This window comes from Sinohyriopsis cumingii, chromosome 15 (genome assembly GCF_028554795.1).
Source record: "Sinohyriopsis cumingii isolate HCF-2022 chromosome 15, ASM2855479v2, whole genome shotgun sequence".
NCBI classification, from domain to species: domain Eukaryota; kingdom Metazoa; phylum Mollusca; class Bivalvia; order Unionida; family Unionidae; genus Sinohyriopsis; species Sinohyriopsis cumingii.
Genome location: NC_142975.1, coordinates 5,099,769 through 5,118,416, shown reverse-complemented (window position 1 = coordinate 5,118,416; position 18,648 = coordinate 5,099,769). Strand labels below are relative to the sequence as shown.

Below are 18,648 nucleotides of genomic sequence, written 5' to 3'. Positions count from 1 at the left end.
CTAGGTTTTCAAATTTACAATATTTAGCTCTCATCTAGGTTTTCAAATTTAATACATTTAGCCTTCATCTAGGTTTTTCAACTTCATACATTTAGCCTTCATCTAGGTCTTCAAATGTAATGCATTTAGCCTTCATCAAGGTTTTTCAATTTAACACATTTAGCCTTCATCTAGGTTTTGAAATTGAATACATTTAGCCTTCATCTAGGTTTTCATATTTAATACATTTAGCCTTGATCTAGGTTTTCAAATTTAACACATCTAGCCTTCATCAAGGTTTTTCAATTTAACACATTTAGCCTTCATCTAGGTTTTCAAATTTAACACATCTAGCCTTCATCTAGGTTTTCAAATTTAATACATTTAGCCTTCATCAAGGTTTTTAAATTGGACTCATTTAGCCTTCATCAAGGTCTCTAAATTTAATGCATTTAGCCTTCATCTAGGTTTTCAAATTTAACACATTTAGCCTTCATCTAGGTTTTCAAATTTAATACATTTAGCCTTCATCAAGGTTTTTCAATTTAACACATCTAGCCTTCATCTAGGTTTTCATATTTAATACATTTAGCCTTCATCTAGGTTTTCAAATTTAACACATCTAGCCTTCATTTAGGTTTTCAAATTTAATACATTTAGCCTTCGTCAAGATTTTCAAATTTACAACATTTATCTTTCATCTTGGTTTTCAAATTGGACTCATTTAGCCTTCATCTAGGTTTTCAAATTTAACTCATTTAGCCTTCATCTAGGATTTCAAATTTAACACATCTAGCCTTCATTTAGGTTTTCAAATTTAATACATTTAGCATTCGTCAAGGTTTTCAAATTTACAACATTTATCTTTCATCTTGGTTTTCAAATTGGACTCATTTAGCCTTCATCTAGGTTTTCAAATTTAACTCATTTAGCCTTCATCTAGGTTTTCAAATTTAACACATTTAGCCTTCATCAAGGTTTTTCAATTTAACACATTTAGCCGTCATCTAGGTTTTCAAATTTAACAGATTTAGCCTTCATCTAGGTTTTCAAATTTACAATATTTAGACTTCATCAAGGTTTTGAAATTGGACTCATTTAGCCTTCATCAAGGTTTTTCAGTTTAACTCATTTAGCCTTCATCTAGGTTTTCAAATTTAATACATTTTGCCTTCATCAAGATTTTTAAATTGGACTCATTTAGCCTTCATCAAGGTCTTTATATTTAATACATTTAGCCTTCATCAAGGTTTTGAAATTTAAAACATTTAGCTTTCATCTGGGTTTTCAAATTTAATACAATTAGCCTTCATCAAGATTTCCAAATTGGACTCATTTAGACTTTATCTAGGTTTTTAAATTTAATACATTTGGCCTTCATCAAGGTTTTAAAATTTAACAGATTTAGCCTTCATCTAGGTTTTCAAATTTACAATATTTAGCTCTCGTCTAGGTTTTCAAATTTAATACATTTAGCCTTCATCTAGGTTTTTCAACTTCACACATTTAGCCTTCATCTAGGTCTTCAAATGTAATGCATTTAGCCTTCATCAAGGTTTTTCAATTTAACACATTTAGCCTTCGTCTAGGTTTTGAAATTGAATACATTTAGCCTTCATCTAGGTTTTCATATTTAATACATTTAGCCTTGATCTAGGTTTTCAAATTTAACACATCTAGCCTTCATCAAGGTTTTTCAATTTAACACATTTAGCCTTCATCTAGGTTTTCAAATTTAACACATCTAGCCTTCATCTAGGTTTTCAAATTTAATACATTTAGCCTTCATCAAGGTTTTTAAATTGGACTCATTTAGCCTTCATCAAGGTCTCTAAATTTAATGCATTTAGCCTTCATCTAGGTTTTCAAATTTAATACATTTATCCTTCATCTAGGTTTTCAATTTAACACATTTAGCCTTCATCTAGGTTTTCAAATTTAATACATTTAGCCTTCATCAAGGTTTTTCAATTTAACACATCTAACCTTCATCTAGGTTTTCATATTTAATACATTTAGCCTTCATCTAGGTTTTCAAATTTAACACATCTAGCCTTCATTTAGGTTTTCAAATTTAATACATTTAGCCTTCGTCAAGGTTTTCAAATTTACAACATTTATCTTTCATCTTGGTTTTCAAATTGGACTCATTTAGCCTTCATCTAGGTTTTCAAATTTAACTCATTTAGCCTTCATCTAGGTTTTCAAATTTAACACATTTAGCCTTCATCAAGGTTTTTCAATTTAACACATTTAGCCTTCATCTAGGTTTTCAAATTTAACAAATTTAGCCTTCATCTAGGTTTTCAAATTTACAATATTTAGCCTTCATCAAGATTTTGAAATTGGACTCATTTAGCCTTCATCAAGGTTTTTCAGTTTAACTCATTTAGCCTTCATCTAGGTTTTCAAATTTAATACATTTTGCCTTCATCAAGATTTTTAAATTGGACTCATTTAGCCTTCATCAAGGTTTTTATATTTAATACATTTAACCTTCATCAAGGTTTTAAAATTTAAAACATTTAGCCTTCATCTAGGTTTTAAAATTTAATACATTTAGCCTTCATCAGGATTTCCAAATTGGACTCATTTAGCCTTCATCAAGGTTTTCAAATTGGACTCATTTAGCCTTCATCTAGGTTTTTAAATTTAATACATTTGGCCTTCATCGAGGTTTTCAAATTGAACATGTTTAGCCTTCATCAATGTTTTTCAATTTAACACATTTAGCCTTCGTCTAGGTTTTCAGTAAAACATTTAGCCCTCATCAAGGTGTTTAAATTGGACTCATTTAGCCTTCATCTAGGTTTTCAAATTTAAGACATTTTGCCTTCATCAAGATTTTTAAATTGGACTCATTTAGCCTTCATCAAGGTCTTTATATTTAATACATTTAGCCTTCATCAAGATTTTGAAATTTAAAACATTTATCTTTCATCTGGGTTTTCAAATTTAATACATTTAGCCTTCATCAAGATTTCCAAATTGGACTCATTTAGACTTTATCTAGGTTTTTAAATTTAATACATTTGGCCTTCATCAAGGTTTTCAAATTGAACATGTTTAGCCTTCGTCAATGTTTTTCAGTTTAACACATTTAGCCTTCGTCTAGGTTTTTCAATTTAACACATCTAGCCTTCATCTAGGTTTGTAAACTTAAAACATTTATCCTTCATCTAGGTTTTCCACTTTCTTTTACTAATACACACAGATTCATAAATGTGCATAATTCTTGATAGCAAATGATGCTGGATGGATATATATATATAATTGTAAATCTAAAACAAACAATATTCTTCTCAAACAGAGTACAATAAATACTAGCATGTTCTTTTGTTATATATTATTTGAGGTTTTTATTATTAATGTTTCCATGGTGACCTAACTTGAAAATCACGTAGTTTAATTGCAGATATGATTTGTAATTGAAATTAACAAGTTCGTATAAAAACATATCCTATAAAAGTAATATCCCATCTCACAAATTGGACTATGTGGTATTTTTTATATAAATATTTGATGTTGTAACCAATGGTTTCATGTTTTCCAATTATAGTCACTGAATTTATTACTTTTTTTACATTATTACGATAAGAGATTATCGTGTAACAGTACTAGAGAAACATATTCCTTAGACAGTTTAATTACCCTCACACAATTCATCCCATTTGATATTTCACAATAACACTCATAACCGCATTCACAAAATACTATAAACCTAACAAGAAAATTCTTTTGCAACAAAATAAATTAAATTAGTATTCGTTACTTTGATTCAGATAAGGTACTTTTTCGTTATGTTTTGGTTCATTAAGCTCATTCGGCAAGGCCGTTTCTAAATGCTGCTTGCAACAATAGCCCGGTTCTCAGAAGAAGAAAAAAATGTTAGCCGCACATTCTTCCCCATATTTCAGTTTGCTTATATCGCTGCGAAATGAGATACGAGTCAGCTTTAACCGTTCTGTCTTTAGTTTATCCAAAACACAGAAAGGGACCAGTCTGGCCACACTCCTTACAGGACCGTTTAGAAATCATAATCTCGATATCGGACCCTAAATGTGAATCTGCACGTAACGTTCTATTTTTAAAATTGTAACAACTATTTTTATTCAGTTTAAATTTAGTGCATTTCTTTCGTTTGAAGAAGGAAAAGAGAAGGAAAAAGAAAGAAAGTAAAACAATGGCTGTGTCTGGGGTTCATAGCTAATGCAATGTTGTGATTTTTTTTTTCATCTTTCTGTCACCCCTTTATTGTTGGGGAATTTCAACAAAAAAGTAGACAAGACTCCATCCAAAGAATGTGCAGCTCTTGTTTTAAATGAAAACTTTATAAAACAATTTTACGTACATTTATATCGGTAGAATCAGATGAACCTTCCCGAAAAAGTGTTTGGGTTTTTATTCTTTTTTTAAGGTAAGTGACGCAGTGCTCACAACAATGCAACAGGAGTTTTACATTCGATTTGTATATATTTTTTATGGAGGACTTCCCAGGTTTCTCGTGCACCTTCGTGTCCAGTCAAATACGCTTGAAATCCACGTAGGATGCACTGCTTCACCCATGTAACTTGTCTTTGTGATGTAACTATTTTTTTTCACTGGATGATCCCTCTTTTTCATATTCTGGTCAGCTGTGGTCAGTCAGCAGAATGGCGACGGGCCAGACTTCCGTAAACAGGCATAAAGTCAGTACGACTAACAGTTGATCCTTATCATTGTAGTATGTGTCTATATATATATATATATATATATATATATATATATATATATATATATATATATTATAAAGAGTACAAATCATATAGCAAATAACAGTCCTTTCATGTACACTGGATCCAGCAAATGATTACCTGCGTCAGTGATTGATTAAGACAAATGCAATAAACTGACAACAGTGTGAAACTAGTTCCTAACTAACATTAGCGCTTTTTACTCTAAATGAGTCTTTTTCAAAGGCAAATACAAAACAGAGACAAGACAAACTGAAAAATCGTTACGGTTAGAAAACTTTACATAACTATTTTTGCATGAATAAAAGTTTGGACTTTGCAGATGCTGAAAAATAATTTTTATTGACCTAAACATTGATGAGCCAACATCTGTTATTTTATATAAATTTATGTGACCGCAAATTACATCCTGGATATCTCATTATTATAATTAATAAGCAGATTTAGAGGATTGTTTTAAAGAAAATTTGCCAACTGCAAAATGATGATTTTATATGTGCATGGATATCTTTTTCTAGTCTTGTTTAAAATCGCTTGGTTTCAATGTTCAAAGGCAGCATATCCAAATAAGATTCCTTTTCTTTTTGACCGCTCCAGTGGCCTAGTGGTTAGAGCGTCCGCCTCAGAAGCGGGAGGTCGTGGGTTTGAACCATGGCCAAGTCATACCAAAGACTTACAAAATGGTACTAACAGCTGCTTCGCTTGGTGCTCAGCATTAAGAGGTCAGTGTTAGGACTGGTTGGCCTGGTGTCAGGATAATGTGACTGGGTGGGACATCATACTACGTGTCTGTGGCATGATGCCTCAGTGCTAGACATCACTATAAACTGCCACACAGCAGACATCATAGCGATATGAGTGAAAAATTGTTAAAAGCTACGTTACAAATCCTAATCACACACACACCTTTTCTTTTCTGGCTTTGGAACTCCAGTTGGGGTTGTGAGCAATTATAATAAGTGTTATATCACTGAAAGTGTGGCCACAGAATAAGAAGTGTTCTGCAAAAGGACTTCTGTACAGGTTCTTTGCCATCAAATTAGATCGGTGAAGGTTGATCCTTTTGTGTAGCTTTTCACTTTCTCTTACATAGTGAAGGCTACAGATCTTACATTTGATGAAAAAAAGTACAAATCTGTTTTGCATGTCTTATTTTGACCATGTATGTTCAGTTTTTCACTAGTCACTATGCTAGAAAATGTACTGGTCTCCAAATGTTAACAGGTTTTGCTAGGTTGGTCTTGGTTAATGATTGGCATTAGCTTTGCCCTTACTAGGATGGCTTTGAGGATTTTCAGTCTTTGAGGCTACTGTTGGTTTCTTCAGGAGGATTAACTGCAGTTTATCACATGATTCTATGATGTGCCAGTGTTTCCTGATGGTTTTACCTACTTTGGGGTTGTTTAGATGGGAGGTCAGCATAACGGGTATCCGATCAGCCTTTTCCTTCTTTATGTATTTTAGTAGGTCATTGTGGTTCATTTGTTTATCCCTTTTGGTTGCTTCCGCTATCAGGTCTTTGTCATAGTCTTGGTTAATCAAATGTTCAGATAATTCTTCAGATCTTTTGTCCTCAATGCCTGGCTATATGAGATGTTCTCATTGCAGTGTTTTTTGTTTTTTTGTTAATTATGGGCTTGACATGCATAATTGGCTTGACATACAAGCCCTGGCCATGTTATTTAACACTCTTTATTTATAAGCATTAATATACACATATAATTATAAATAGCTTTTGAAAGATTAATTTGTTATTCTGCTGGTGATATATTAGAAGAGGTTAAGGGATAACAGGTTGCCCATCATCTGTCCTCTGGTGTAGGTCATCCTTGAACACAAGATTGTCTTTACTACTTGGAGGATTACCTTGAAATTAATCAGATACTCTAGTTGGTATTAAATGAAAATTGTTCTGCTTGGACATCCAATATGGCTGCCACAGTGGCCATCTTGAAAATCGTGTTTACACTACTCTTGATTGTATGGTCATGTGAAGTTGGAGTTTCACTAAAAGACTTTGTGTAATATCTAGTTGGTCTTAAATGCGGCCATGAAAATTTTGCTATTGTTACTCCTTCAGAATGTAAAGTCATATTCTCATGTTTTTTTTACAAGAAGACTTCTTATATCTAGTTAGTCCTAAATAAAAATGATGCAAATTATGACCTTCACAGTGGCCATCTTGAAAACCTTTTAATTGCTGCTTCTCCTGAACGAAGAGTAATATTGCAATGGGATTATTTTTTTTACATGAAGACTTCTTCTGATGTCTAGTTGGTCTTAAATGAAAATGGTGGCTGTCTGATATCCAGTATGACCACCACAGCTGCCATCTTGAAAATATTATCACTACATTACTCGTAATGGCTTTTTATTTTTACTAAGCAACTTACAATATCTAGCTGGTTCTGAATGAATATGCCTGCCAAAGTGGCCACATTCAAAATCTTGTTACTCCTGAATGAATGGCTGTCTCTCCACTGGTATTTAAGTGGTTCTTATTATAGGGTTTAACACTATTTTTCAGCACAAGATAGGCTGTACATGGCAGCCAGTATAAATGGTTGAGGAAGAAACAGAAAACACTGGAAAGAATCACTGACCATGAGAAGCTACTGGCAAACTTTCTTATGTACCCACATTGGCTAAGCCTGAGACTCGAACCCTCACAGACAAGGGTGAGATGGCAGTGATCTGTAACAGTGAGAGCGTTTGATGACTCAGCCACTCGGGGCTGGTTGTAAATGAAAATGTTGCTGATTCAGCTTCTAATATGGCCATCTAATAAATCATCACTATTTCTACCAGATGCGTGGTCATGTCAGTGTTATACTTTCACCACAAGACTTCTTATGATGTCTAGTTGGTACTAAATGGAAACAGTATGAATATGATATCAAAAAGTGTCATAGTGGCATCCATCTTGCAAATTGTGCTGTTGTTATTCTTCCAAAATGGAAAGTTACATCAACATTGGGTTTCCAGTGGAAGACCTGTTATGATGTTGTATTGAACCTAAATAAAAAATGGTGCTAATATGGCATCCGGTATGCCCACCACTGCAGCTAATGTGAAAATCTTATCATAACTGAAGAATATCACAGATGGTTTCACTTGAGCAGTTAAAAGGAAGAAATGGTCTGAATTCTTTTAAATTCTTGTTAGCAAGTAGAACATCAGTCTCTTGAGGTCTTTGTTTTTGACTCCTGAAATGTTGCTTTAAATTTTTGAATTGACTCCCCACAACATTCTGTGTATTTCTGAGTCTCCATTTTGAATTTGTATTAAAAGCTCTGGTTAAAGTAAAACATTTTGTTGGAATTTTAAGTACTTGTGAATGTGAGTCAGTTCTTAATTTGCATGTACATGAAGTTAAATTCATCAGTGTCCACATTAAACTTAGTAGATTTCATTTTTTAAAATGCTGCTGCAGAGTTTCTGACATTTCCTCAAGTGCAAAAGTTAAAATTACATCATCATTATTATATAATAATCAGAAATGTTTAGGAAGACACCACCTGTTTTCACCCCTCCTCCCACCTGTTGAAAGGAATCAAGATCGATACAGGTAATATAAGTATAAGCTTGAATCTAGTTAGAGCATCTTTAATAAACTTATTTATGTTGTATTGTTGAAACCCCTATTCATAATATGAAGAGAAATAACTGTAAAATCTATTACTTTGTTATAATTTTCATTGATTTCAGCCAATTTTGTGATTACCATGGGGAACCAATTAACAGGAATTGCCCCCTCCCAGATTCTACCTGTGGAACAGTATCTGACAGAGGTACCAGATTACCAGTTTGAGGGAAGGTCAGTCATTGTACAGCATACTAAACATCACATAATTGAAAAAAATTCTATTCTTTTTATAAAAAAAGATGCAATGAATTCATTTATTACAGTATCATGGTTTGGTCTTTTAATTGATGGCTTTTAGAAGTAATCCAGTTGTTTCTGCAAATGGATCATTATTAGATTTAGAGGGAAGATATATAATAGCAATAAATCCTAGCACATTTATGGTCACAGCCAAATGATAATGTCTGGAAGCTAAATTGGTCAAAAGTTATAGCCAAAACTATAGTCTGTTTAATCTAGGTGGAATAATGGTTTTTGACTAATTATTTTTATATATGTAAAATATGTTTGATATCTCTTTGTTGATTTACTCTGATGATGTGCATAACCAGGTAAGTAGCAAAAATAAATACACCACTCCCTCGATAACTCGTGCCCTGATAACTCGCGAACCCACTTAAAACGCGGTGTCAGGCGTGGATCCCATTTTTGAAAACTAAAAATACCACAAAAATTTATCCCTTTTTGTTGAACTTGAAGAAAATCGCGATCAAAATTGGTAACAGAAACTTTGATGTACCGCTCATTTTGTCGTTGAAAACGGAAGATATGACCTGGAAATTTTAATCAACACTATGAAATATCAAATTTAAAAATAGCACATACAATTTTTACATTTTCTTTCAAAACGATATTCCTAGTACACCACAATCTTAAATTAACCGACTCTTTCATAACTGTGATCAAAGATGACAAGGCAGCCAAGCGAAATGAATACTTCATAAAATATAGAGCTTGGTTTCACAGATACAGACCGTTTGTGAGCAAGCGAGTTTCAGAGAATTCTTGAACTGGCATTTAGAGATATCCTCAGGGATGTTAAGAAATTTCATTATTACGTCCAATGAAATCATGACATTAACATTGTACTAATTGAACAATAAAAAAACTGAGTTTCGACATAGACATGTCACGAAATAAATGTCGCGTGTTTTTGAAGAGAAAAAAATGAATCTTGTTTGGTGGTCCAATAGTTAGTGTAGTTCCCAAAATATGGACTTCGATTTGGTAAGATGCTATAAACACCACTACGGGAACCAGACTCATCAAGAAAACAAAAAGCAGTGACGTAATACACAGATTTTTCACGTACACGTGATGGTTGTTCAAACCAGTTGGAACGATCTTTGATATGTTGGATATTTTGAAGAAAAAAATGTTATTTAAACAGAATAACGTAAACAACTTCATTAGAAAAAGTGCATTATTAAAAATTATTATTGACGTGAATATAAAATGAGGATTCAATCATAAACATCCCAGTGCCCTAATGCCCCCCCCCCGGACAGTTTTTTTCGATGTCAAAGCGATTTTTTTCTCTCAATTTTTGGAGGTCCCTCTGTAACTTGTGCCTCGCTTATAGTGCAGTCTATGTTTGTGGACCCCATTGTGCATGAGTTATCAAGGGAGAGGTGTATGTATGTTTTTCATAGTTTTCTGTACTTTTGAGAGAGTGACATGTAAGGTGAAGTAGTTTGCATTTAAAATATGCACAGTGGAGAGAATGTTGGCATACCTCTTTGCTACTTTAATGTAATATGGCTGATATTTCTTTGGAAATTGTACATGATCAAAGCACACTGCTAACAAAAATGACTGCTCCCTTGTGCCAAAAATTCAGCCAGAATGAGTCTAAAGTACAATATTCATAACAGCTATTAAAATAGGGAAAATGAATTTTGCCAGACTAGACAATACCAGTTTCTGAAAGTGCAATGAATGAATTACCAAATAAATAAAAGGTTAAAAAAAAAACCTTTTTCAGTGCTTTTTTTTGTACAATTTACCTCTGAAGTTCAGGAAGTGCAAATTACCAAGGAGAGTTAGCAGTTTTATGAAAGGTGCACATCGGGAGTAAGGCCAAGCTGTATACTCTATAACCCATATTACACCCAACCCATCAGTCATGCACCAAAATAAAGGGAATTAAAGTTTCTTTGAACTATACCTAAGATATACATGTTTTTTTTTTAATAGCCAGTATAACCTGTGAGGAAAGCCAGTGAAATTCTTTTTCTTGAAAATTTTAACCCTATGCAAAATATGAAACTGCAGAGCGCCACCAATTATAGCATGTAATACATAGATTGCTCTTTTTATTCATTTTGCCAGTTATATTATTAATAAATTATGTTTATTCCTCTCTTGGGGGTTGGGCTGTATAAATTTACTACATTACAATTAAGGTTCCCTTGGATGGGGTACCCAGGTAACCGATAGTTAGGATTGACGGGTGCCTGGTAGAAATTTTCGAAAATTTTGAAATCTCTAGCCATCATCAACATAGTAAATGCAATTGTAGATTTATATTTTATGAAATAAATTGAAAAAATAGATATTATTTTGAATTGAGTCATAACTGAAGTTTAGCTCTGGTGAAACTTTTTTGTGGTATGTTTTTTATTTAAATATATTTTATATAAATATAAAAAAACATTGTTGGAACAGGTATTAAATGTTAGTGACGCTCACATTAGTGGGATCTGTAGATAGGCCTATTTTGGTAGAAATATCATTGCTATCAAGTTTCTTGATCATTTTGCTTAAAGATTTTCAGTTGCATAGATGATTCATTCTACAACACACCTTTTTGACATTCTGGGTTACATCCTTTAAGTCAGTTCTTTGTTCATGGATTCTGTTCATACTTGGGATGTATAATTATGAAGTGAAGGCATATCACTTTGCAAAATGCTCATTCACACACACCTTTGACCTTTTCAGTCAAGGTCACAAAGAATATTTGGATGAAGGTTTTGATTAAAATTTTGCTATTATTTCCTAAATCTCTTGATGGATTCATGCCTGGAATGAACACTTTTTTTCAAACCTTGCTCAATCTTTTGATATTGAGATCATGGTTAGATGTTTTATTGATCAAGAGGTTATGCATGCAAACTCTGGCGATGTTACAGTTCAATTTTTTTTTTAGGAAGACCAGAAGTTTAAATATGTACAGAAGAAATTATTTCTTTAAATAAATGTTTGTTTTCAAATTTGTTCCCAAATGTTTAGTTTTTACTGGCTTTGCCATGTGTTTTTTTAGCTTTAATATTGTTTCTGTCTTGCTTTGTTGCAGTTTGGGTAGTACCAGATTTTTTAAAGTAGCCAAGGCACGGACCAAGGAAGGCTCAGTGGTGGTAAAAGTGTTTGTAATTCATGATCCTTCTCTGCCACTCGCAGCACACAAAGAGAAACTGACAGGTGGGATATGGCTGCAATTACATTCAAATGTTGTGCTTCAGTGTGGTCTCATTTATTTTTGTGGGTATAAATTTTCATGTTTGTATTTAAATTGTTCAAAAAATGTCAGAGTTTGCATATTTATAGGTAATTTATTTCATGGATTAATAAATCCCCCAAATAATGAAATAAAAAAAGCCCAGTTACCAACAGTAAATGGTGGTTTCTTTGAATGGTTAAAAAAAACTGCCAGCATGAGTACAAATCAAACACCAGTCAATATCAGTTCCTTACACTGTTTGTCTCAACCTCAAACTGCAAACACAGCCAACATATCTATATGATCTATTGTTTAATTCACCATATTTGACCATCAATATTTTCTGACATCATGTAATATGGATGATTTCATTTTACTCGATAACTACCTGCGTTCATTGCTTGACAAACATGCCCCAGCCACCAAGTGCAGAGTGTCAATTCATGTGTTCTCCATGGTATAGCAGTGTTAGGGACCAGCTTCGCACTGCTAAAAGATACCACCGTAAGGCTGAGAGGCTTTGGCTTTCCACTATTCATACGCAGATCTATGAAGCCGCTATGAAGAATGTCACAAACATAGTCCATGCAGCGAAATCAGCCCACTACACTACTAAGATCATGGAAAGTTCCAGCTGCAAAGAGCTCTTCGAGATTACTAACAAGCTCATGTCAAGGAACAAATGTACACCACTTCCAACTACCTTCTCTCTAGTCGACCTTCCAGATCTGTTTGCAAATTTCTTCCGTGACAAGGTACAAACCATTAGAGGTAAGCTTGACACCACAATTTCAACTGACTCGTCGTCACCATACAGTTGAGATACAGAATTTCAGCAGCAACCATTACCAGCATTTGAACCTGTCTCTATGAATTTAGTATGTACAATCCTGATGAAGAGTGCACCAAAGTCATGTGAACTTGATCCAATTCCATCATCACTGCTGGTTTGAGTGCTTAGATTCAGCATTGCTTTAACTAACTGATGTTATTAATGCCTCTCTCTCATCCAGGGAATTCAGATCATTTTTCAAAACTGCCATTGTAAAGCCTCTGCTGAAGAAACCAACACTTGACCATAACAGTTTAAAGAACTATAGCCCAGTTTCTAATCTCCCATTCATATTAATAATCTTAGAAAAGGTTGTTCTATCCCAGCTTGTATCTCATCTGAATTCAAACAGTCTTTTTAGCATGTACAATCTGCACATCGCCCTTGCCACATTACTGAAATAACTCTTCTACAAGTAGTTAATGACATTCTCTCTGCTTTGGATAGCGGAAAGATTACAGTCCTCACCCTCCTTGATTTGTCTTCAACATTTGACCATGATATATTACTTCACCGTCTCCAGCATGTATTTGGCATTCATGATACAGCCTTACTGTGGTTCAAGTCCTACTTGGTCAACAGGACACAAATTGTATCTGCAAATGGAATACACTCCAGCCCAGTTGATCTATATTGTGGTGTTCCACATTGGTCTGTTCTTGGACCTGTTCTCTTCATTCTTTTCACTCAGCCACTCTCAGGTGTCATAGATCATCATCCAGTGTCTCACCATTTGTACGCTGACGACACTCAAATATACAAATCTAGCCACCCAGCTGAAGTTGATGCTACCATCCAAGGTGTAGAGAGGTGCATTTCTGATGTGAAATCATGGATGACATGTAACAAGCTGCAGATGAATGATGATAAAACTGAGGCCATTCTGATCACAATACAAAGACTTTCCCATTCACATCCTTTACCTCAAACAATAAATATCAGCAACACCAACATTAAATTGACACAACCAACATGTCATGAACACATGTAAGACTGCATATCTTGAGCTAAAATGCATCAGATCCATTCGCAAATATCTTTCACTTTATCTTTCAGTTGATGCCACTAAAACACTTGTGTGTTCATTATTACTTTCAAGACTGGATTATTGTAACTCAATTCTATCTGGTTCATCTCAATATCTACTTGAGAAAGTTCAAAACACAGCTGCTCGGATCTTACTTAGATTACCACAATCAGAGTACACCTCCCTGCTGCTCTGTGCCCTACACTGGCTATCCATTCTATCCAGAATCAAACACTCCAGTCCAGCATACCTATTCAATCTCACCCATTTATACACACCAGCAAAATATATACGCTCCTTTTCTGACATTCATATACTCATTATTCCCACTACGAAAATGAAGTCATATGGACAATGTTCTTTTGCATACCAGGGCCCAGCAACGTGGAATGAATTGCCCACTGAACTTAGACACAAACACACAGTGATCCCATTCAAGAGTGCTCTTAAAACTCGCTTATTTTGACTGCAAGAACAAACTTTGACTGTGACTGTGAGTGATATTTCTTGTTTCTACTGGAACTATAGACATCAAAACTGCAGATTACAGCATACTGCATCATCTTCTATCTTGGATTCTTTGGCAGAACTCTAACTTGAAATCATTAGAACATTCTATTATTGGGACTTAAAATTCTTTATTTTTGGATTATTCTTGGATTATTTTTGGATTTGATTTCTAAAACTGTATCGTGGGTCGGTGGTTCTTTCCGGGGTTTTCCGGGTTCTGCCTCCACCATTAATACTGGCTGCCATGTATAGCCTATCGTGCTGAAAAATGGCGTTAAACCCCACAACAACAACAACAACAACAAATAAAACTGTAAGTTCATATTTTTTCATTTTTACAGAATTTTTCCAAGGAAATAATTTATATTTTTCAAAGCTTGTTATTTTCACTCTTTCTTGTATTAAAGTTTATTTGAGCCTAAACATGTAATACCCACAAAAATAGTGAAACCACATAATTCAGTATTATTGATACACATTTTGGGCTTCATCATATTCAACAGCACATTTTAATTTATATTTATTTAAATCCTTCAGTAATTCCAGTTATGACCACTAAAGAGGTATCTGTTGTGACACAAGACCTCTGAAGAGACATCTGATGTGTAAGAAAAATAGCTGTTTCTCTGCATATATCATGTAAGGAGAGAAAGGAAGATATGTTAGAATTTGTTTTGCCATTCTCGTCAGCTACTCACAGATGGCACACATGTACAAGGCTGTCTTCCATTATTAACTGGTCACCAGCTGAAGTTACTTGTCTAGCTGAGCCATCAGCTTTTACAAGACTGTAACAAATTATTGCAGTGTCTTAGACTAACTTTAAGTCAGCTACTTCGATAGATAATCAGAAGTCTGATGGGGGAAATCAATAGGATGCTTCCATGTATGGATAAACTGCATCTTGAAAGAGTACAGTCTGGGTATGAATCACTTGTTTATAGCAGTGAATCTACTATATAAATACAAATGGTAATTGTTTTGCATATTCATTTTGTATGCATGATTTTTTTCCATGATTAAAGATAGAGTGGTTATGGCCTACCTGACTTTTATCATTTTTAAAAAAAGTTGTTTACTGATATTTGAGCTGAAGGTATAGCCTTATTTGCAAGCGTAGAATGTTCTTGAGTGAATTTAATTATGCAAATCCTAGTCATTTTATTGGGTCTTAGGTTTTTATATAAGGTTGTACTAACAAAATTATTAATTCCTTCAGTCCATGGAATTATTTACTGTTATGTTCAGATATAATTTAAGAGGAATTATTTATTTAAAAATTATTCATTGGAATTACAAAGTACTCATAGACATTTTGGACAAAAGCACTATTTTGGGATTATTCTGAATTCAGTGAAAGACATTTTGGGTTATGTGATTGTGATACATCAAGACTGTTGGTACATCAACCTTATCAAGATTCTTGGTATATCAGCACATTCAGTATTGGAATTCATTCATAATACACTATAATTTGGACTTGTGGTAGAACTTTTAAGATTATGTGGAATTTAATTCACAAGACTAAGGTAAGCTTAAATTTTAACTTTTGTAACTTAGAGAAATAAAACTATTTGTTAATTTTATTAAACTTGTTGGTTTTGTTCGTTTCTGTTACTTTGTTTTGTACCATAGAGTTTTAACAGTGATGTTGATAGGAACACATCATTACATACAGGGAAATTTATATTTGATACATTACTGCATTTGTATATCTTCAGCATGATTAGAATCCATATAAGCATTTATGACGTTTTAAAAAAGGCATTTGCTCTTGAAACATAATCTGGATCTAAGAATATATAGGGGCCATCGTTGTGCCACAGTGATACAGTAGATTGCCTGGGTGTTTTCTGCCTGGTTCCAGAGCATGTTAAGATTGTAACTGGTTAATGCAAAACCTCTGGTAAAGAATTTGCTCAGTTTTTGGTAATTATGTTTCCTGTCATCTTGTTTCATTTTTTTCTCCAGATATTTATTCCAGGCTCCAGGGAACATCAAACTGTGTGCCATTTCAAAAAGCAGAGGTTTGTGTTATCTTATAATATTTTATGTCCGTATGATTTGTGTTATAGATAGATTTTCACAGGCATTGGTTATAATCATCATAAAGTGGCTAAGACAGAGACCAAAATTTGGTTCCGAATTAAGCTGGAGTATACATTGTTAGAGCAGGGGCCTTAAACTCAAAACCACATTTGTTATTTCTCACCTTGTGACGCCAATCATTTTGGGGGCCACATGATACAGTTTGGTGGGCCACATGTTTGAGAACCCTTTGTTAGAGCGTGGTTAAGATTGGGTAAATTCACCAGCCTTAATGGCTGGTTTAAAGTTTTTATTGCCTATGCATAAATGTTTACTATTCATGACCAGTCTATTGAACACAACTGGGACAAATATCAAGAAGAGGGATCGAAGTTTTGTAATATATGCTACAATTATAATGTGAAAATCATGTTGATTACCTCGGAAACAAGGTGTTTAAATTAAGAGTTATTTTGTACCATCTGCTTAAAAGTGAAAAAACTCATGCAAGACTATGTTTTATGAGGGTATATAATATTTTGCATATCTTACCTGACTATTCATCCACCAAAAACATTTGGTAAGTATCACTACAGATATCTCATTAAACTACTCAGCTTTCATTAAAAGGAGATGAGAATGATCCATTAGGTTCTGGTACATACGTTTGAACCATAAATTAGCTGAATTCTTTTTCTTCAGTTTAAATTTTTTATTTTTCATTATAATTGTGAAATAGATTTAAGTTTAATGTATTCTTGATGGTCTTTGATGTGTAATGAAGAGGAGAACACAAACTTCTGATAAGTCAGAATTGGGAAATGTACCCAGGACTGCAGAGTTGCAAAGCAAGAAAATCATTATGCTCTCTAGGCCTATGCAAAACAAAGAAAATCATAAGCGATTTGGCTTGGCATCTGGAATGCAAGTTGGACTTTAGATTTTGAAAAAAATATTATGCCTTTGTATTCTTCAATGATATTAAGTATGAATTAAAAATGAAATATAGACATCAGTTCTCAGGCATTAATGGCAGTGTTAACTTTTTGCAAGTAAAAAAAAAATCCTATTTTGGCAGCATAAGAAGCAACAGAGAAATGTTTTCTGTGTAGTCCATGTTCCAAGATTTTAAATGTAACTAATACAGGAAGTCCCAAGAATTTGTGCATTTTATTGTATGGCTAGTGACAATTAAAACTACTGGCACATAATACAGTTATTATAGCCCACCATGAAACCCAAATAATTCTTTGTTTCGTATAAAACCAATTCATATATTGTATATTACAGCCATTTGAGAAGTTTGCACTGCTAATCAGACAGTATGTAAAAGACAGCTTGTATGACAGAATCAGCACTCGTCCATTCCTCAACAAGATTGAGAAGAAGTGGATTGCCTTTCAGCTGCTCTGTGCCCTAAACCAATGTCATAAATTAAAGGTAATTACCATGAATCCAATGTCATAAATTAAAGGTAATTACCATGAATCCAATGTCATAAATTAAAGGTAATTACCATGAATCCAATGTCATAAATTAAAGGTAATTACCATGAATCCAATGCCATAAATTAAAGGTAATTACCATGAATCCAATGTCATAAATTAAAGGTAATTATTAGTATACCATGAATTCAATAATTCTTTTGGATATGAAATTTTGTGGCTTTACAAATTAATTGACATTTTCATTGATTGGTGAAGAGTGTCATTCCTAATTTCATTTTTAAATATGTAGCTTTTTGCAACAATAAACACCCTCATCCCTGTCCCAGTATATACATACATACCTATGTATCTATGTTCACTTCTCTCATGGTAAATGGGTGGGTGGGTAAACTTTTATATATGTGTTTATTTAATCTGGAAGATTGCTGGGTGACCTAATGAGCAGATTTAGTGCACGTTATCATGTGACTTCATATGCCAGTAGATAGGGCTGTCAAAAATCACGAAAAACCAACCCGGGTACCCGTTGCGAAATTTAACGGGTACCCGGGTACCCGTTAGCACATGAATGACATGTACAACCGTAGACCAACTAATTGTTATCCCCATTTCTTTAATATTTTATATGGCGATAGAGGCTAACCGTGTAATGCACTACTCGGTCTGATGCGTCCGCACCGATGTAGCTGCGAATGATCTGACCGTACGCTATTAATTAATAAATTTATTTAGAAAGACCTTTGTACACAGATGGTAGGTATAATCCAACTTTTAATGATCACTGTGATCAGCCGCGTTAAATCCTTTAGAACACTCACCTTTTTTTAAGTATAAGTCCTTGTTAGAACAGACCACGTTTATTCATCGGCTTTTGACTGCAGATTTGAATTACCCATGCATGCGTGTAAAGCAGCTTTACCACATGTCAAGAGTAATGCGTTAAAACCGTCTTTGTGTGTGTGTGTGTGTGTACGAAGATTTCAAGGTGTCTAGGTGATAATTG

General features: G+C 33.9%; 1 protein-coding gene across 2 annotated transcripts in view; it reads left to right on the top strand.

The window, feature by feature from the left end:
- The first annotated feature begins 3,990 nt into the window (after window positions 1-3,990).
- The window catches only part of LOC149781200 (phosphoinositide 3-kinase regulatory subunit 4-like), a 137,579-nt gene continuing 122,921 nt past the window's right edge, over window positions 3,991-18,648 (top strand). Inside the window, exons 1-5 of one of the 2 annotated variants that reach the window (XM_089935262.1) lie at window positions 3,991-4,052; window positions 8,421-8,529; window positions 11,657-11,781; window positions 16,141-16,196; window positions 17,488-17,637. In XM_089935262.1, the coding sequence (XP_089791388.1) occupies window positions 8,438-8,529; window positions 11,657-11,781; window positions 16,141-16,196; window positions 17,488-17,637 (423 nt within the window). In that variant the 5' untranslated portion in view covers window positions 3,991-4,052; window positions 8,421-8,437. Of the gene's footprint in view, window positions 4,053-4,169; window positions 4,397-8,420; window positions 8,530-11,656; window positions 11,782-16,140; window positions 16,197-17,487; window positions 17,638-18,648 lie in introns of those variants that run through there. The other variant, XM_089935261.1, reaches the window with a different exon arrangement.